Source organism: Pinus tabuliformis, chromosome 6 (genome assembly GCF_031772625.1).
Source record: "Pinus tabuliformis cultivar Carrire ecotype Pingquan chromosome 6, CPIR1, whole genome shotgun sequence".
Classification (NCBI taxonomy): domain Eukaryota; kingdom Viridiplantae; phylum Streptophyta; class Pinopsida; order Pinales; family Pinaceae; genus Pinus; species Pinus tabuliformis.
In genome coordinates this window covers 237,559,579-237,581,516 of record NC_142292.1, presented here as the reverse complement: position 1 = coordinate 237,581,516, position 21,938 = coordinate 237,559,579, and the positions used below count along the sequence as shown (strand labels likewise).

At 34.3% G+C, this 21,938-nt stretch overlaps 1 protein-coding gene across 1 annotated transcript in view; it reads left to right on the top strand.

Moving 5' to 3' along the window:
- The window catches only part of LOC149258278 (MADS-box transcription factor 57-like), a 122,522-nt gene that overhangs the window by 85,963 nt on the left and 14,621 nt on the right, over positions 1-21,938 (top strand). Inside the window, exon 2 of the mRNA XM_089408915.1 lies at positions 14,145-14,236. Coding sequence (XP_089265041.1) covers positions 14,145-14,236 — 92 coding nt within the window. The remainder of the gene's footprint in view (positions 1-14,144; positions 14,237-21,938) is intronic.

Sequence of the window (21,938 nt, the reverse complement as noted above, 5' to 3'; positions counted from 1 at the left end):
TTCTAGTTTGTCTTCAATTTCCTCTAAGAATATTTATGTTGGTTCTTTTGAAGAACATACAAGAGGCATAGGGTCCAAGTTGATGTCAAAAATGGGATATGAAGGAAAAGGATTACACAAACATGCACAAGGCATAGTTGAGCCAATAACGGTTGAGGAAAGGCCTAAGTATTTGGATCTTGGCTATGGACAACCTTATGGAGAAAGTTCCAAATCAGCCATGAAGGAAATTTAAACAGTTCCTAGAAGGAGTTTCATTTTAGGTTCTACACCTCAAGTTTGTAAAGATTGTATTCATGTGGAATGCAATTGTCTGAAACATACTTTGCAAGAAGAAGGTGTTCATAAGCATGCACTCGAACAAGGGAGTTGTGAAAGCTCTGAAATCATTGAAGAGATTGATGGTGTTGCGAAAGGATCCACTTCTTCATTTGATTTATCTTCTCATGAAGGCAACAAAGATATAAATCTGATTCCAGTCAAATTTGTTTTGATTATGTTAAGCATGGTAAATTTCCACATAAGCATTGGAAAAAAAATGCATGTTCCTTTTGTGGTTTGGCTAAGCCATAGTGTTTCTAGATGTTGGAAGAAAATGGCCACATACAGGAAAATTTTGAAGAAAAGGACGCAAGAAGCCAACGGTCCATTGGACAAGGAAAATTATTTTGTAAAGAGGATGAACATGTGTTTCACTTATTGCCATAAGCAAGGACATATTTCTGAAAAGTGTTGGATTTTGAATCCAACAATGCTTCCACGAAATTTGAAGAAAGTGGAAAGAGATAATGGTAAGAATGGAAAGGAAGTTTCCATAATTGATGTGTTTTAGTATGATTCACATGTTGATATCAATGTGTAGTTAAAGGAAGCGCCTTTGATGTGGATTGGTAAGAAATTGTTAGAGTTCTTATCCAATTAGAGGTTGCATGTCTTTTGATTTGATACATTTCTTTGTCAATGGAATGCAAGTTGCAGGGTTTTACGAAAAAGGTGAATGAAAAAGTTGAGTATGAGACTCGCTTTATTGCAGCAAAATTATGTTTATTTCAGCGTTGTAAGTACATTTTCATATGATTGAGAATCTTGTACTTATGATTGTGCTTGAGAGAAAGTTGAAGAATGAAATACATGCATGAGAATGGTATGTATGAACAAAGGAATGTTCATGATTTCATTGTATTTGAACATGTATGTGTAACTGACTTGATCGTCAATTAATTTGTTTAAACATGCATGCAATGTCATATCGACTAGGAAAAGTTTATTTTTTCTCCAAGATTGAAAAAGGGAGATAATGATGAAGTGTTTCACAAGAGGTGGAATTCTTTCTACTTTGAAAAAGAATCGTCAAGTTCTTTTTGTACATGCTTGACTTGGAGAGTCAATTGTTTGAAGAGGGTATGCTTTTGTTAGCTTGTGATTTAGTCAATCATTTGTACACAAGATATAAGAGACATGATGATCATTCACTCGATGTGAATTTATGTCGTCAAGTTGTTTTTTTGCATTATGTTGCTTTTGACAAGATGTCAAAAGAAGATTTGCAGCAGCAAAAGTCGCCATAGAAGTGGCTTGTTAAGAAGTGGTTTGACTTCTTGACACAGTAAAACATACTTTCATTGGTACATATGCAAATTTCAGTTGAGTATGCATATATTTACGATGTAATCTCACGTTTGTTTGAGCCACCTTGGGTCGATGATCAAGGAATTGATTTTCAACTACCTTCTATAAACTTTTCACTAGAAATTTTGAATGAGTTCAAGGAAGAGAGTTCTTAACAGGAGGACAAGCGCATCGAGGAAGGGATGTGTTGACTACCTTTCAGTTTTGGTGCAAAGGAACTAGCCATGCAGGGAAAGTGCATGGAGGCTGAAAGAAGAGGATGTTGTACTCTAATCTACTATATAGATCAATATATCAGCGTTTTCGGGTCCAAAAGATTCCTAATGGGGAGGAGTGATCAGATATTGATCCATGACCTAAATAATAGCTCAGATTTCAAAGTCTTCAAAAGAGTGTCAAACCTGAGAAACTGGATAGATCTTGTCTTCCTGATTCTGGCGCCATGAACGGTTCGAAAAACCGATACCGTATGAAGGAGTTATTGCAATTTGAAAAGTAGAGTAAACTGCAATTTTTGGACATTTGACCGAAAGATTAATTTGGTTTTTGAAAATATTTAAAAGGTTAATATTCCCTAGAATATTCCATTTTGGATTAAATGCTAAACCTTTCCTTAAACATCTTTCTTTAAGTTCCGTATTGAGCACATGGGTAGTATTTGGAATGTGGGAAACGGTATCTCGCATGGACTAAATGTTGTAATCAGTATTTCTAAATTCTGTGTGATTAACCTTAGCGGATGACACATAGCACGAGAAAACTACTTTTCTCACATGCTCTCTATCTAATATCGATCGAGCAAGATTTCACATGAGATTGCGCGACAACCGTTTGATTAGATGGGTCACATCGATGGTGGAGAGCGTCTGGGTTAGTTGGTGAGTTGACGATGTGATATCCATTGGATCAAGCGGGATAGATTGATGGTGGATATTCCGCTATTTGAAATGCTTCCGATATATGCGTGGGTTGATAACCCACATGTTCACGTACGAATTGTGTAAAGATGCAGCTTTGCACAACCACTGGGATTATCCCTCACCGTCGGGGTTATATGTTGCATATGCGCGTTAAACAATTAATGTAACAACTCACCTCCAACGGTCAGCTTGGCGGAGCAGCTAAACTTAAGCAGATATGCTAAGTTTAACTAGAGCTAGGCGCAGTTCACCAAATTTGGTGGATTATCGCTAGGGGATATTGATTAAATGCACTCCAGGAGCATTTTTCCACCAAGGAGAGAGAGATAGAGAGAGAGTGAAACAAGAGGCTAGCTAGGCTAATTGGAGCCTCCTAAAGCCAATGGAATAGTCTAGAGAAGCTGAGGAAGTCATATTCATAGAGATTTTCATCCAGGGATATTTTGGCTCTTAGGGCCACCACGAGTTGGAGGCAGTTGTAGGAGTTACCAGTACTTGTTCTCAGCAAACCAACAGTCATTCCTGACTCTAATGAGCATTCTTAATCCATTTTAGGGATTTTTAGAAGCATTTGGAGACTTCGAAAGGCCGAGATGCTATAGGGAATTTTTAGGTAGCTCAGTGCCAACCGTGGAGGAAGGCCTAGTTCGGGGATGCAGTGTTCATTTTGAGCAAATGATTAGTTTATGTTTGGTGTTTGATATGTGTTGGAGATAGTAGAAGAAGTTTCAATGATAGCAAAAGAATTTTGAAGGAGTTAGTGCCATCAAGAAGTTCAGAGTAGCTTAGAGCACTAATTGGAGGAATCAAGTCTAAGGGGCCTTAGATGTGTTTGCAGAGTGATGAAAACCATGACAGGGATATAGATTGAATTCTAAGTCCATTAGTTCAGTTTAGTAACCTTTGGAGTTAAGTGTGGAACTTGTAAAATAAGCTTTGCCACAATCCCAAAGAGCCAAGTCAAGATGAAAAATGCTCAAGGAGACGTAGCCCACAATATTCGGGTGAACTCCTAGATTAAATTTGTTGTTATGTGTTGATTTTTATTTGCTGCATTATATGGCTATTATATGTGTTTAATATCAGTGGAAAGAAATGGGCTTAAAGCACTTAAGCAATTAAAATAAAAATACATATACCTATTTGAAGTATTTAATTTTGCAAATGTCATATATAAGCTAGATCATTTATTTGTTTAACTAAGTGGGAGTTTCTTGTAAGCATAACAAGTTATAAAACCCCCATTTCATATCAGGTGGTATCAGAGAAGGTTGCTTGATTGACAGAGTAATAGGTTGCTTAATTGACAGAGCAATAGGTTACTTGATTGACATAGTAGGTTGCTTGATTGACAAAGCAATAGGTTGCTTGTTTGACTTGAAAGGTGTTTAAACAGTATAAAGAATTTGACTGTTTGACTATTTATAAACTGATTTTTTCTTGAGTTTGCGAAGGTGAAGGGAAAGCTACTAATAGCTAAGCCTAGGAAAGGACAAGAGGGAAGAAGGGTTGAAGGCATTCTCCTTCCCCAAAGGACCTCAAGGAAACACTTTTAGCACAAGAGGGTTTGTTTGCAAAAGATTCTTGAATAAGAGTTTGACTCTACAACCATTTAGTTTAGAAGTTTTGTCAATAGATTTTGAAAGCTTTGTGAATTTTGTTGAAATTCTTTTGTTCATTTCTATAATGACAACTTCTACAAGTGAGTTTTCAAAATCCTCCTCCTTCACAGTATTCTTTAATGAAGACATGGAGACTTGTTCATCATGATGGATATGGTGAAACAAATGTATGAAGATGAAAGGAAGAGCACCAAACTTCGAGAGCAGTTGAATTCCATGAAGGAAGAGAAGTAGTTTCTTTTGGAAAATTGCAGGAAATGGAAAGCCAAATTCATATTGCAAATATGAACCTAGAAAAGATGCATGAGTTTGAGACACAACTCCTTGTTTCCAAAGAAGCCTTAGTGAAGCATCAGTTTGAAGAAGAGGTAAAAAATTCTAGTTTGTCTTCAATTTCCTCTAAGAATGTTTATGTTGGTTCTTTTGAAAAACATACAAGAGGCATAGAGTCCAAGTTGATGTCAAAAATGGGATATGAAGGAAAAGAATTGGGAAAACATGCACAAGGCATAATTGAGCACAATAACAGTTGAGGAAAGGCCTAAGTATCTGGGTCTTGGCTATGGAAAATCTTATGGAGAAAGTTCCAAAGCAACCATGAAGGCAATTGAAACAGTTCCTAGAAGGAGTTTCATTTTAGGTTGTCTACCTCAAGTTTGTAAAGATTGTATTCATGGGGAATGCAATTTTCTGAAACATACTTTGAAAGAAGAAGGTGTTCATAAGCATGCACTCAAACAAGGGAGTTGTGAAAGCTCTAAAATCATTGAAGAGATTGATGGTGTTCCGAAGGGAACTACTTATTCATTTGATTTACCTTCTCATGAAGGCAACAAAGGTGAAAGAGAAGGGTATAAATCAGATTTCATAGTGTTTCTAGATGTTGGAAGAAAATGGGCACATACAGGAAACTTTTGAAGAAAATGAGGCAAGAGGCCAAAGGTCCATTGGACAAGGAAAATTATGATGTAAATAAGATGAACATGTGTTGATCTTATTGCCATAAGCAAGGACATCTTGCTAAAAAGTGTTGGATTTTGAATCCAGCAATGCTTCCATGAAATTTGAAGAAAGTGGAAAGAGAAAATGGTAAGAATGGAAAGTAAGTTGGAAAGAGAAAATGGTAAGAATGGAAAGTAAGTTTCCATAATTGATGTGTTTCAGGATGATTCACATGTGGATATCAATGTTTAGTTAAAGGAAGCAACTTTGATGTGGATTGGTGAGAAATGGTTAGAATTCTTATCCAATTAGAGGTTGCATGTCTTTAGATTTGATACATTTATTTGTCAATGGAATGCAAGTTGCAGGGTTTTACCAAAAAGGTGAATGAAAAAGTTGAGTATGAGACTCGCTTTATTGCAGAAAAATTATGTTCATTTCAGCTTTGTGAGTACATTTGCATATGATTGAGGATCTTGTACTTATGATTGTGCTTGAGATAATGTTGAAGAATGAAATATATGCATGAGAATGGTATGTATGAACAAAGGAATGTTCATGATTTCATTGTATTTGAACATGTATGTGTAATTGACTTGATCATCGATTTCTTTGTTTAAACATGCATGTAATGTCATATCGACTAGGAAAAGTTGATTTTGTATCCAAGATTTAAAAAGGGAGATAATGATGAAATGTTTCACAAGAGGTGGAAATCTTTCTACTTTGAAAAAGAATCGTCAAGTTTTTTTTGTACATGCTTGACTTGGAGAGTCAGTTGTTTGAAGAAGCTATGTTTTTGTCAGCTTGTGATTTAGTTGATCATTTGAACACAAGATGTAAGAGACATGATGATTATTCACTCGATGTGAATTTATGTCATCAAGTTTTTTTTTTGCATTATGTTGTTTTCTACAAGATGTCAGAAGAAGATTTGCAGCAGCAAAATTCACCATAGAAATGGCTTCTTAAGAAGTGGTTTGACTTCTTGACACAGTAAAACACACTTTCATTGCTACACATGCAAATTTCAGTTGAGTATGCATATATTTATGATGTAATCTCACGTTTTTTTTAGCCACCTTGGGTCAATGATAAAGGAAGCGATGTTCAGCTACCTTCTGTAAACATCTCAACAGAAATTCTGAATGAGTTCAACGAAGAGAGTTCTTAACAGGAGGACAAGCACATCCAGGAAGGGAAGTGTCGACTACCTTTGAGTTTTGTTTCAAAGGCACTAGCCATGCAAGGAAAGTGTATGGAGGCTAAAAGAAGAGGGTGTTGTACTCTCATCTACTATATAGATCAGTATATCAGTGTTTTGGGGTCCAAAAGATTCCTAATGGGGAGGAGTGATCAGATATTGATCCATGACCTAAATGATAGCTCATATTTCAAAGTGTTAAAAAGAGTGTCGAACCTAGGCGATTGGATAGATGTCATATTCCTTATTCCGGCGCCACCAATGGTTCGAAAAACCGATACTATATGAAGGAGTTATCGCAATTTGAAAAGTCCAGTAAACTACAATTTTTGGACATTTGACCAAAAGATTAATTTAGTTTTTAAAATATTAAAAAGATTAATATTCCCTAGAATATTCCCTTTTGGGGTAAGTGCTAAACATTTCCTTAAACGTCTTTCTTTAAGTTCCGTATTGGGCACGTGGGTAGTATTTGGAAAGTGGGAAAAGGTATCTCACGCAGATTAAAATTTGTAACTAGTATTTCTAAATTCTACGCGATTAACCTTAGCAGATGACACGTAGCACGAGAAAACCACTTTTATCACGTGCTCTCAATCTGATATCGATCGAGCAAGATTTCATGCGAGATTGCGCGACAGCCGCTCAATTGGATGGGTCACATCGATGGTGGAGATCATCCGGGTTAGTTCGTGAGAGGACGATGCGATATTTGTTGGATCGAGCGGGATAGATTGATGATGGAGATTCCGCTATTTGAAATGCTTCCGATATATGTGTAGGCCCATAACCCACACGTTCACACATGAATCGTGTAAAGATGCAGCTTTTCACAACTGCTAGGATTATCCCTAACCACCGAGGCTATACCACTGCATATGCACGTTAAACAATTATTGTAACGGCTCACCTCCGATGGTCAGCTTGATGAAGCGACTAAAATTAGGCAGATATGTTAAGTTTAACTGGATTTAGCTGCAGGTCACCAAATTTGGTGGAGTATCCCTAGGGGATATTGATTAAATGCACTCAAGGAGAAGTTTTCGACCAGGGAGAGAGAGAGTGTGTGTGAAACAAGAGGCTAGCTAGGCTAATTGGAGCCTCTTGAAGCCAATGGAATAGTCTAGAGAAGCTGAGGAAGTCATCTTCATAGAGATTTTCATCTAGGGAGGTTTTGGAGCTTAGGGCCACCACGAGTTGGAGGTAGTTGTAGGAGCTACCAGTACTCGTTCTCAGCGAACCAGCAATCATTCCTGACTGTAATGAGCATTCTTAATCCATTTTAGAGATTTTTAGAAGCATTTGAAGACTTTGAAAGGTCGGGATGCTACAGGGAAGTTTTATGCAGCCTAGTGCCAACCATGGAGGAAGGCCTAGTTTGGGGATGCAGTGTTCATTTGGGAAAATGATTAGTTTATGTTCAGTGTCTGATATGTGTTGGAGATAGTAGAATAAGTTTTAGTGATAGTTAAAGAATTCTGAAGGAGTTAATGCCACCAAGAAGCTCAGGGTAACTTAGAGCACTGATTGAAGGAATCAAGTCTAAGGTAGCTTAGATATGTTTTCAAAGTGATGACAGCCATGATAGGGATATAGATGGTATTCTAAGTCCATTGGTTTACTTGAGTAACCTTTGGAGTTAAATGTGGAACTTGTAAAAGAAAATTTTCCACAATTCAAAAGAGCCAAGTCAAGATGACAAAAGCTCAAGGAGATGTAGCCCATGATATTTAGGTGAACTCCTAGATTAAATTTGTTGTTATGTGTTGATGTTTATTTGCTACATTATATGGCTATTATATGTGTTTAATATCAGCAGGAACAAATGGACTTAAAGCACTTAAACAGTTAAAATAAAAAGACATATACCTGTTTCAAGTATTTAATTATGCAAATGTCATATATAAGCTAGATCATTTATTTTTTTAACTGAGTGGGAGGTTCTTGTAAGCATAACAAGTTATCAAACCCCCATTTTAGATCAGGTGGTATCAGAGTAGGTTGCTTGATTAACAGAGTAATAAGTTGCTTGATTGATAGAGCAATAGGTTGCTTGATTGACAAAGCAGGTTGCTTGATTGACAGAGCAATAGGTTGCTTGTTTGACATGAAGGGTGTTTAAATAGTATAAAGAATTGGACTCTTTGGTTGTTTGTAAACTGATTGTTGCTTGAGTTCACAAAGGTGAAGGGAAATCTAGTGATAGCTAAGTCCAGGAAAAGACAAGAAGGAAGAAGGGCTGAAGGCATTCTCCTTACCTAAAGGACCTCAAGGCAACACTTAAAGCATAAGAGGGTTTTTTTGCAAAAGGCTGCTTGAATAAGAGTTTGACTCTACAGCCATTGAGTTCAGAAGTTTTGTCAATAGATTTTGAAAGCTTTGTGAATTTTGTTGGTGTTCTTTTGTTCATTTATATAATGACAACTTCTACAAGTGAGTTTTCAAAATCCTCCTCCTTCACAAGATGCTTTGATGAAGACATGAAGCGAGACTTGTTCATCATGATGGATATGGTGAAAAAAATGTATGAAGATGAAAGGAAGAGCACCAAACTTCGAGAGCAGTTGAACTCTATGAAGGAAGAGAAGTAGTTTCTTTTTGACAAATTGCAGAAAATGGTAAGCCAATTTCGTATTGCAAATATGAACCTAGAAAGGATGCATGACTTGGAGACACAGCTCCTTGTTGCCAAAGAAGCCTTAGTCATGCATCAATTTGAAGAAGAGGTAAAGAATTCTAGTTTGTCTTCAATTTCCTCTAAGAATGTTTATGTTGGTTCTTTTGAAAAACATATAAGAGGCATAGGGTCCAAGTTGATCTCAAAAATGGCATATGAAGGAAAAGGATTGGGCAAACATGCACAAGGCATAGTTGAGCCAATAACGGTTGAGGAAACGCCTAATTATTTGGGTCTTGGCTATGGACAATCTTATGGAGAAAGTTTCAAAGCAACCATGAAGGCAATTGAAATAGTTCCTAGAAGGAGTTTCATTTTAGGTTCTCTAGCTCAAGTTTGTAGAGATTGTATTCATGGGGAATGCAATTGTCTGAAACATACTTTGCAAGAAGAAGGTGTTCATAAGCATGAACTCGAACAAGGGAGTTGTGAAAGCTCTAAAATCATTGAAGAGATTGATGGTGTTCTGAAGGGAGCCACTTCTTCATTCAATTTACCTTCTCATGAAGGCAACAAAGGTTAAATAGAAAGGTATAAATCTGATTTCAATCACATTTCTTTTGATTATGTTAAGCACATTAAATTTCCACATAAGCATTGGAAAAAAATTCCATGTTCCTTTTGTGGTTTGGTTAACCATAGTGTTTCTAGATGTTGGAAGAAAAGAAGCCAAAGGTCCATTGGACAAGGAAAATTATGTTGTAAAGATGATGAACATGTGTTTCACTTATTGCCATAAGCAAGGACATATTGCTGAAAAGTGTTGGATTTTGAATCCGATAATTCTTGCACAAAATTTGAAGAAAGTGGAAAGAGAGAATGGCGGAATGGAAAGGAATTTTCCATAATTTATGTGTTTCACAATGATTCACATGTTGATATAAATGTGCAGTTAAAGGAAGCGCCTTTGATGTGGATTGGTAAGAAATTGTTAGAGTTCTTATCCAATTATAGGTTGCATGTCTTTTGATTTGATACATTTCTTTGTCAGTGGAATGCAAGTTTTAGGGATTTACCAAAAAGGTGAATGAAAAAGTTGACTATGAGACTCGCTTTATTGCAGCAAAATTATGTTCATTTCAGCTTTGTAAGTACATTTACATATGACTGAGGATCTTGTACTTATGATTGTGCTTGAGAGAAAGTTGAAGAATTAAATACATGCATGAGAATGGTATGTATGAACAAAGGAATGTTCATGATTTCATTGTATTTGAACATGTATGTGTAATTGACTTGATTGTCGATTGCTTTGTTTAAACATGCATGCAATGTCATATCGACTAGGAAAAGTTGATTTTGTCTCCAAGATTGAAAAAGGGGGATAATGATGGAGTGTTTCACAAGAGGTGGAAATCTTTCTACTTTGAAAAGGAATCGTCAAGTTCTTTTTGTACATGCTTGACTTGGAGAGTCAGTTGTTTGAAGAAGGTATGTTTTTGTCGGCTTGTGATTTAGTCAATCATTTGTACACAAGATGTAAGAGACATGATGATTATTTACTTGATGTGAATTTATGTCGTCAAGTTGTTTTTTTGCATTATGTTGTTTTTTACAAGATGTTAGAAGAAGATTTGCAGTAGTAAAATTCACCATAGAAGTGGCCTGTTAATAAGTGGTTTGACTTCTTGACAAAGTAAAACATACTTTCATTGGTACATATGCAAATTTCAGTTGAGTATGCATATATTTATGATGTAATCTCACGTTTGTTTGAGCTACCTTGGGTCGATGATCAAGGAAGCGATGTTCAGCCACCTTCTGTAAACTTCTCAACAGAAATTCTAAATGAGTTCAAGGAAGATAGTTCTTAACAAGAGGACAACCAGATCCAGGAAGGGAAGTGTTGACTACTTTTGAGTTTTGGTTCAACGGCAATAGCCATGCAAGGCAATTGTATGGAGGCTGAAAGAAGAGGGTGTTGTACTCTCATCTAATGTACAAATCAGTATATCAGTGTTTTGGGGTCCAAAAGATTCTTAATGGGGAGGAGTGATCAGATATTGATCCATGACCTAAATGATAGCTCAGATTTCAAAGTGTTAGAAAGAGTATCAAACCTGAGCGACTAGATGGATCTCGTCTTCCTAATTCCGGCGCCACAAATGGTTCAAGAAACCGATACTGTATGAAGGAGTTATCGCAATTTGAAAAGTCCAGTAAACTGTAATTTTTGGACATTTGACCAAAAGATTAATTTGGTTTTTGAAAATATTTAAAAGATTAATATTCCTGGAATATTCCATTTTGAGGTGAGCGCTAAACCTTTCCTTAAACATCTTTCCTTAAGTTTTTTATTGAGCACGTGGGTAGTATTTAGAAAGTGGGAAACAGTATCTTGCGTGCACTAAAAGTTGTAACCGATATTTCTAAATTCTATGCGATTAACCTTAGTGGATGACACATAGCATGAGAAAACCAATTTTCTCACGCGCTCTCAATCTAATATCGATCAAGCAAGATTTCATGTGAGATTGCGTGACAGTTGTTTGATTGGATGGGTCACATCGACGGTGGAGATCGTTTGGGTTAGTTGGTGAGCGGACGATGTGATATCCATTGGATTGAGTGGGATAGATCAAAAATGGGGATTCCGCTATTTGAAATGCTTCTGATATATGCATGGGCCCATAACCCACAAGTTCAGGTGTGAATTGTGTAAAGATGCAGCTTGGCACAACCGTCGGGATTATCCCTAACCGTTGGGATTATACCACTACATATGCATGCTAAACAGTTATTGTAACAGCTCACCTTCAACGGTCAGCTTGGCGGAGTGGCTAATATTAGGTAGATATGCTAAGTTTAACTGGAGTTAGGCGAAGTTCAACAAATTTGGTGGAGTATCCCTAGGGGTTATTAATCAAATGCACTCTAGGAGCAGTTTTCGACCAGGGAGAGAGAGAGAGAGAGAGAGAGTGAAACAAGAGGCTAGCTAGGCTAATTGGAGCTAGTTGAAGCCAATGGAATAGTCCAGAGAAGCTGAGGAAGTCATCTTCATAGAGATTTTCATCCAGGGAGATTTTGGACCTAAAGGCCACCAGGTGTTGGAGGCAGTTGTAGGAGCTGCCAGTAATCATTCTCAGCAAACCAACAGTCATTCCTGATTGTAATGAGCATTATGAATCCATTTTATGGATTTTTAGAAGCATTTGAAGACTTCTAAAGGCCAAGATGCTACAGGGAAGTTTCAAGCAGCCTAGTGCCAACCGTGGAGGAAGGCCTAGTTTGGGGATGCAGTGTTCATTTTGAGGAAATGATCAGTCTATTTTCAGTGTCTGATATATGCTAGAGATAGTAGAATAAGTTTCAGTGACAGTTAAAGAATTCTGAAGGAGTTAGTGCCATCAAGAAGCTTAGGGTAGCTCAGAGAATTGATTGAAGGAATCAAGTCTAAGGGAGCTTAGATTTGTTTGTAAAGTGATGACAACCATGATAGGGATATACATGGTATTCTAATCCCATTGGTTCAATTCAGTAACCTTTGGAGTTAAGTGTGGAACTTGTAAAAGAAACTTTGCCATAATCCCAAAGAGCCAAGTCAAGACGACAAAAGCTCAAGGAGACGTAGCCCACGATATTCGGGTGAACTCCTAGATTAAATTTGTTGTTATATGTTGATGATTATTTGCTTCATTATATGATTGTTATATGTGTTTAATATCAGCAAAAACAAATGGAATTAAAGCACTTAAACAGTTAAAATAAAAAGGCATACAATTGTTTCAAGTATTTAATTCTACACATGTCATATATAAGCTAAATCATTTATTTGTTTAACCGAGTGGGAGGTTCTTGTAAGCATAACAAGTTATCAAACCCCCATTTGAGATCACAAACAATGTTGTGTCATAGCATTTCCTCCCTCAAGCTAGTTATAAATGAACAACTTACTACTCAACAAAAGGTTTTGCTCTTGTCCATGTAGGGAAACACTATAGTTCATAAAGATAAGGTCCATGTTTAACTAGACATTTACATTCCTTTAATACATTCATCAACATTATTAGCGTAGCACAAATGACATATAATGCATGACATTGTAAAATTGTGTTGTCTTCTATTAAAACTTACTTTACACCCCCTCATCAATAGTTTTCCCTTAGATAAACCTTAATGATTCTATTAGCTAAGGCACTAGTACTGCATTCTAATTCTTTTGTTATTTCCATCTACAAATCAATGACCAAGGAAATTAAACATATAAATTCATTATACATCTTTAACCAAGTTTTCCCAACATACCATGCATTATGCCAACATTATTAACACCATGAATAAATATTTGAATACCTACATATTCATTACACTATGTAAATAGCGAAAAGATTAATTTATAAATTTATAGTGTAAATGCTTTTAATTCACATTATTAAAATAAATACATATAATACTATTTAGAATTTCACATTAGAAAATTGCATAATACATTATCTAAATGATTATTATACATTTTATAAGTCTATAATTATTATTACAATGTACTGTTTTACTTTGTTTAATAAAAATAATAATGATTACAATGTATCTTTTTACTTTGTTTAATAAAAATAATAATTCTTGTAATAATAAAAAAAAATATAATAAAAAAATACTTTATTTTACTTTTATTCCTTTCCATAATTAATATTTGTAAAATTAAATAAATCTACAATATCGATATATAAATAAAATAAAACTTTATTAAAACTTATTTCAAAATAAATAATTTGAAATTAAAATAATTGTCTCTACTATTTATTGATATATTAATAAAATAAAAATTTATTACAACTTATTTCAAAACGAGTAATTGGAAATTGAAATAGTTGTAACTTATTTCAAAACAAATAATTTGAAATTGAAATAGTGGTATCAACTATTTATTGATATATTAATAAGACGTTTTAATTTTAATTAATATAATATTGAAAAATAGTAATTTTAAATATATATATATATATATAATTTATAAAACAATAATTAATAAAAAATAAATAATGTTATTATTTTATTAAATAAATAAAATATATTTAAATATATATATATATATATATATATATATTATAGATTTTATCATAGAAATTTATAATTAATAATAATGTATTATTTTGCAATTGATTACCACATCCTTAATTGCATGAAGTACTAATGGTTTTTTATGCGAACAGCATGGAATCGATCATTCAACGATATTATGAGCACGGAAAGGAGCAGCCCAACCCCAGCGCGTCTCAAAATCACAACGTATGGATGTTCTCATGTCATTGTTTATTATTATATGTTATGTTAAATTTTAATTTTATTCATTTAATGATGTGTTTATCATCTTCCTATAGTGGCTGGTATGACTTTCATGTTATATGTCTCTGATAACTTGCGCTCAATTCCTATCACCACTTATAAAGAAGAGGGGAGGAAACAAGGTTAATGAAGATAATTTGTATAAGTTGATGATATGTAGTTTATACATTGTAGGTGTTATTAATGAATGAGAATTGACGATAACATATAAGTATATATAAGGAATGAAAATTGATAATAGAATATTAATATAATAATTTGTGTAAAAAATTGTAAAGGATAATTGTATATGTTATTTTGGATTATTGAAAGTTATTACTTGGGGTTGTTAAATTATTTTATGTATTTAGTGATTTTTTTTAGAATTAAATAATATAATGGTGGGTGAGATGGTGATTTTTAGTTATTTAAAATGTGTTTTTAGTTATATAAATAAATTAATAGTCTAAAAAACTTTATAAAACACTATAATTATGTAAATTATTCAACTCAAACTTCTAATTCTTAAAAAAAATCTAAAACATGAAAAAAGTAACATACACACTAATATTTTAAAAATTATTATATAATTTATTATTATTGTTTTTACTTTTAAAATATATATAAAATATTCGCTAGACATGAATATAAAATAAAATATTCGCTAGACATGAATTGAATTGAGTGTTTATTACATTATTTTAAATAATTTAAATTATAGCGAAAGTAATTATTCAAAAAGATATCTTTCAGAGTTTACTTCCAAAATAGACTCTTCAATTTGAGAATTATAAAAACCTTAACCAAAAGATAAAATTCGAAGGATTTTTTATTAATGTATATATTAACGTTTTCTTATTAAAATTTAAGTGAGATATGTTTTTTTATACAATGTATTGTTTGTAATTAGTCTTGAAGTCTTATTAATATAAAAAATAATGTATGGTTCATATTGATATTTATTAAGATTTTTTTGGGGTTGTTTTAATGGTTTGCAAAGTAAATTTTCATTAGTGTGCATTAACATTTCTTTATTCCAGTTAAGAGGTGTTGGGGAGAAGAAAGGGTTATGTGAAGGGATTTAATTTTTTATCGGTATTATTGGATTTTCCCAATGGACAAGATGGAAAGAAGTGAATTTGGTGATAGTCTTAACAAAAGCTTTATAGGTTTATAGTGCTAGAAAGAGCATAAAGTGCTAGTTGGTATTGTGTTTATTTATCATTTATTTGAGCATGGTCATAAGTATTTTGTTGACAACTTCAACTTGTTCATTCCCTTCCAAGTAATAAGATGATGTGTATTATTGTTCAAAACCCAACAATGGAGATAACTCATGCTAGACTTCATTTTCTCGTGCTAGACTTCATTTGCAAACTGTCATCCATCATTAGAAATCAAATGTTTCAGAACCTCAAATCAAGAAATGCCATGGTTGAAAAAGAAACAGGTTTTGGTAGTTGGAATACTGTTTAACAATGGCATGGTCTCAACCCATTTGGTGAGCTAATAAATAGCCCTAGTAATATAATTATGGATATTGGATGAGGGAGGGTTGCATTCCATAAAGTCAATATCCCATTTGCAGAATATATAAGAAACAATAACGGGATGTGATGACACTAATGATGCCCTTGCCTTAGGGGAAAATAATTAGAAATTGGGGCAATGATTAACCACCTTAATGCAAAAATTATGAGAGGAAGCCAAAAATATAGTGTGCATGTGATCTTTTGGGTTGTAGCCATTCCTAAAAGGTGACCTACACAAGCACTACTATGACAAGCATTTAAAACCTGCTCTTCTTTAGTATGGATGAGACAATGACATAGAGTGGTATTGGTACAATTGCAACAAACATCATCACTTGAAGGAAGGTAATGAGGGGTTTGGTGATAAACATGTCGCTTACCATCATGAGAGAGATGTGGTCTAAATTATGGGTTTGAATATATGATAGAATATTTCGATACCATGGGTCTTTCAAGGATATGGGGCGAAAGTTTTCATTAAAAAAATCATCGTTTAAAGGTGAGTCCTTTATACCAGTGGGAAAGTCATAAGTGAACTCAGTGAGAGCCAATCCCTTCTTACTCTTCAAGTAACAAACCCCAACTCAATTTCTTGAAAGATAAAACCCATTGAGTCTACTTCCCATTAATAGCTCATCAATAAGTAGGAAGGACGAAAGGTTGGATTTCATGATGACTCTAGTTTTGCACATCAAGATGTAATGACCCAAATTCTGAACAAAGAAAATAATGGTCAATGCCAATTTCTCCTCATGGGAATAAGATAGAAGGGTTCAAAAAGTTTCTTTCTCACATAGTATATCACATGTTTAAATCCTTTGATACCCTCCTAAATCAAGACACCGATTATAACATACCTTTAAGCAGAAAGATATAGGATGATTTCCTTATCAAATTTAGGTAGGATAATCACAAGAGCATGGGTGAGAGCGTGTTTAAGTGCATTGAAGGATTGCTGGTCTTAATTGTCCCAAACAAATGGGATGACCAACTACAATAGGAAAAGAAATTCATGAGCAATGGTGGCATAGCCTTGAATGAACACATGCAAGAAATTATCTTTCCCTAGGAGGCTTTGCGCTCGCACAAGTTGTGAGGGGGAGGTAGCTCAATGATGGATTGCACTTTAAAGATATGAATGGTGATTCCTAATTTCAAGGCTATGAATCCCAAAATTGACTAGCAGGTTTTTGGAAGACCTGATGGTTCATAAATATTTCATGTGTTGCGACCATTTTTTGAAATGAGAAGTGAGATAATTAATATAGGCAAGAATAATGTGAGCTAGGTAATCAAAAAATTATGACATGTCATGCATAAAAGTGGAACCCATGTTTTTCAACATGAATGGCATAACTTTCTATAAAAAATCCCCCTAAGGACTAGTAAAGATAGTCTTGTATTGTCTTGTAGCTGAATATTTATTTGATTATAAACCAAGAGTCAATTCATGAAGGAAAAGACCTCATGGCCCATGCATCCATATATGATATGGACAATGAATGACATGGAGTAATTGTGTTTAGGACATTCTTTTTTTAGATCTTGAAAGTTAGTGCAGACACAAATAATGTGTTGTTTCTTCAATATAGGGATTGAGTTGGAGACCTAAGATGTATAAGTAGCTAGTTATATGAAGCCCCCTTATTGGAGATTATCAATTTCTTCCTTGAGGGAAGCTCTTCTATTAGGGTGAATATGTCTCTGCTTTTGGAAGAAAAGAATGACATTTGGTCATGTGTCAATGCATTGTTCAACATTGGATGGATCTAGCCCAAGCATCTCAAAGTAGTTTCAATCGAATATATCCCTAAGTTACTTAAACAAGGCTATGTAGGAGGAAATATCTTTAGGTGAAAATTTTGTTACCAATGAATTTATTTCCTTAATTGTAAGATTGGTGGAGACATTCACCTCAACGGTTGATGAAATAATGACCATATTACCCTATCCAAAATCATCTTGAGTGAGGATGGGGTTTTCAAATCTATCTACTTCAACGTGAATAATTTATTTTGATTCCACAACATATTGGTCTAATGGACTTGCTGCAATGGAATAATATAACAATTATTATGCATATCATCCTAGATATAGTCAGGCATGCTGAGGGACTCAAGGATGTTGTTATATAAATGGAAAACCAACATATAAGACCCTGAAGTACCCCTTGACATGGGAGATGAAGTGAATCTTGAATCATCACCATAGGAATGAGAAACGCGGTTCACAATGAAAACATGTGTAGAGGTAGACTAATGAAAATATCCAAAAAATAATTGCAACCACTATAACATTGATGGTCACATACAAAAGAAGTTTTAGAAACTACATCGAAAACTCAAATCGAAAAATCAAAAGTAAGATGTGAACAAAAATCACATAGCCAGATATTCAAGAAATCAGGTATAAATTAATGCGGACATGGATGAGAAAATCATCTATACATCAACATAGAAAGGGGTGAATCTAAGTAGCCTTCAACAACAAGAAGAGAAAGAGATGACCAAACTCCTTCATATAGTAATATAAGTCAAGAAGATGGTAATTAATGCTCTATTCAACTTAGATCACAACAAAATATCGTTGCAATAGAGCTAGTCAAAAAATAGGGATTCGAAGTTTGTGATCATCCTATCCCATCTCCATTGGGATGGGTAAATATGGATGTGGAGATCAAGGTAAAAAAACAATGTAAAATAATATTTTCTAACAATGTTGACTTTGTTGATGAAGTAGATTTGGATGTGGTTCCACTTGATGTATGTGGAATTATGTTTGGGAGTCCCTATATGTATATGTGGGATGAAAACTTCATGGTAAGAACCAACCAATACTTCCTCATCAAGGATAGAAAATCCTTCACCATAAAAACGCACAAGGTCATGTCTAAAATTTCATTGGTAGATAAGAAATTGATCAGTTCTATCAATAAGATTTTTTTTTTCTTTGAAGTGAAAATTAGTCCATAGAAGATTTGGTGAGAGAAAAATCATCCTTGGAGGGGTGTACCAAATAACAAAGACAATAGCTAGAAGATTTTCTATAGGCATGTAGGGGAGTGTTCTAGGAGCCTAAACAGCTACCACCCAAGAGGGAATTTGAGCACGAGATACAACTATTTCCATACTCTCCATTGCCAAACATTAGGCTATAGAGGAAATCGATAATAAAAGAAAATTAGGTGAAGAAACAATTGTAATGCTTGATGACATGTATAAAATGTTTGATGACATGATTTCAAGGCAATCCACATAAAATTTCATAGCTTTGGGAAATTTGATGCACATGGATACTGTCATCCATGATGAATATAGAGAGGCAGATGTAGAGGATGAGGACTTCAAAGAGGTATTTTAGTAATCATAGAACTATATTCGCACAAGAAAACGAGATAATATAGTTGACTAACATCTCCATAATGAGTTACTAATCCAAGTGGATATTGGTGGCAACCCTCTTATTCTACTTGGACCCCTAGTACTTGTTTCTACCAGTTTCCTATTTTTCAGCAAGGTTTCCTATTTTGGTAAGTTTTTAGTCCTAAACTTCTAGAGTTCTTTTTAGGCCCTAAATGATGTTTTTGGGGGAAACAAACAAAACATTGATTGAAGATAGATGTTTGAAGTTGAAATTTGTTGTCCTCATATAGACCTTTCTAATGGGATATTGTGTGTTCCAAACTAATATCATATGGAAATGTTACGACCCCTGGGAAGTTAATGTTCCAACTAATTGCATTGGGGCCAATAACTTTTAGCGCTTCATCTCCTAACATTATGATTTTTGACATTTAAGGTTTATCATTGTTTATTCATGATAAAAGGGTCTTCAAGAACTCATTGTAGCATAATTTAGAGGGAATGCAGTTGTCACATCTCTTTTAAGAGATAAGCTACCATCACCCAAGCTAGTTTTCTTTCATTATGCATGTAAACAATTTTCAACATTTGTTATTTCTTGATTGAATTTAAAATTTGATGTATCTTTATGTTTCTATTTTGAACCTGTATTTCATTTAATTCCTTCATAAATTTGGATTAGTGGTATCAAATCAGTCTGATCTTTCTTTATTTTTCTATGCATGTCCCAACAAGGTTGGGGTGTAAGGAGTTGGGACTCAAACTACTTGAGCCCTTGCAAGATCAAACTCATTGACTACTATGACCTCCCATGGTGGAAGAAAAGAAAGACGAGGGAGCTGGAGGTCTTATCAAATTTTTGCTTAAAGAAGCCCTTGAGTGACAAAGGAATGTGATGATGCATAATTTTTCCCATATCATTCAAAGGGCAACACATCTTCATCCAATATTTACTTCGGAGAAACTACCCCCTTTAAGGTACAAGTTAATTTTGACATTCCTATATTTGAAGACAAGATATACACAGATGCTCTAGATAAATGGTTTAATCTGTTGCATTAGAGAAATTTGGAGGTCTAAAATGGGCCTCCTAAGCAATACTATAAAATAATATTGCAAATAAGAAAATAAAATTCATGAAATTCTCAAGGGGAAAAAAAGAAAAACCTACTTTTTCAACTCATATTTTCAACTTAACTCCCTATAATTTTACTAAAATTTTGAGTGGGAGCACTCATTGGATGAAAGATTTAATTCCTCATCTAAGGAGTACCCATGTTGCATACTTTTGATAGACCCTACTATATTAAAATGACAAATACATGAAAAAACATGATTGCAATCACATTTTTCATTTTGCGTGTAGCAGGCCCATCAAAAGTATGCAACATGGGTAATCCTTGGATGAGGAATTCAATTCTTCATCGAAAAAGTGCTCCCTCCAAAAATTTGAGTAAAATGGTATGGAGATAAGTTGAAAATACGAATTGAAAAAGTAGTTTTCTATTTTTTTAACATTTTTACTTTTTACTCCAAAAATGGTAAATAATCCTCCATGGTTGACATCATCATCTTGAATCACATTGGTTCTTATAAATTTTATTTCAGTTATACCTTTTTGTTTTGAACCCCATTATTGACCTCAAAATTTCTCTAGTCGAAGGTGTTATCACTCAGAATTTTCTCAAGGTTAAAGAAAGAAATTTCTGAGGTAACCACAAAACTAATCTTTTAGACTCGGGTTCTAGCCAACCTAAGTCCAAAGAGGGCTCTCTCTTTATAATTTAACTTTGTTTTGGGTGGGATTTCAGGCTAGTTCTTAGTGCTCATGAGGTTTTGATTGGGTGGTGGAATTAAGAAAACAGATGGGCAGAGCAAGTATTCAGGCCATTGGGCTACGGATTCAATCAAGAGTGGCTAAACTAGATCTGATCAATCACTAAGATAAGAGTTCACAGGGCATGCTAGCACAGCAAAAGCAAATCCGTAGGTTCAAATGGATGAGGTAGTCATAACTAGGGAAAAGGGCAATGAAGTATACTAAACAAGATTAAGATGAAGAAAGGAAGGATGACCAGTAGCAAAGGGTAATGAAGAATCCTTTACTATGGACCAAAGGGGGGCTAAACTATGGAATTAAGGGAGCAATTAAGAATTCCCAAACCAAGACAGTTTAGTAGAAAACATAAAGAAAACAAACAGTTAAAACAGAGATCACTTAAGCTAATTCTAATGATATCATTCCTTGTTTGCTTTTAATATTTCGTAAGAGACACATATGAATATTTATAACATGAAGAGAAAACAATATTTAGACATGAAGAGATAATACTTATTTGTCCCAACTGTGCACAAGAATCCAGTGAAATGTCCTCAGCTTTATTTCATATCCAACAAAACCAGTCCAGTCTTGAGTACAATAGCTCCTTAGCTCAAAATAAAATGTCTACTGAAATGTATTTTAATCCACCCAAAATACTTCAAATGATGAAGTATTGATACAAATTCTAAACTGAAATATCTTGAAAAAATATCAAGATTGGTTTTACAAATATCTCAAACTGTTTTACACTAATAGAACTTAAATAAAGGACATTCAAAACTAATGAATCTACTTGACACTATTTTTATGGATTTATGGTGACAAATAAGATAAAATCAAATTTGATAGAAACTCTTAATTGATGATGAGGCATCCCAGTCACTATCTGCCTCCTTCCTTTGTGCATTCTGCCCCAGAAATTCTGCAAACTTATGGTCCAATGAGACATTTGTATATCTCAATCCG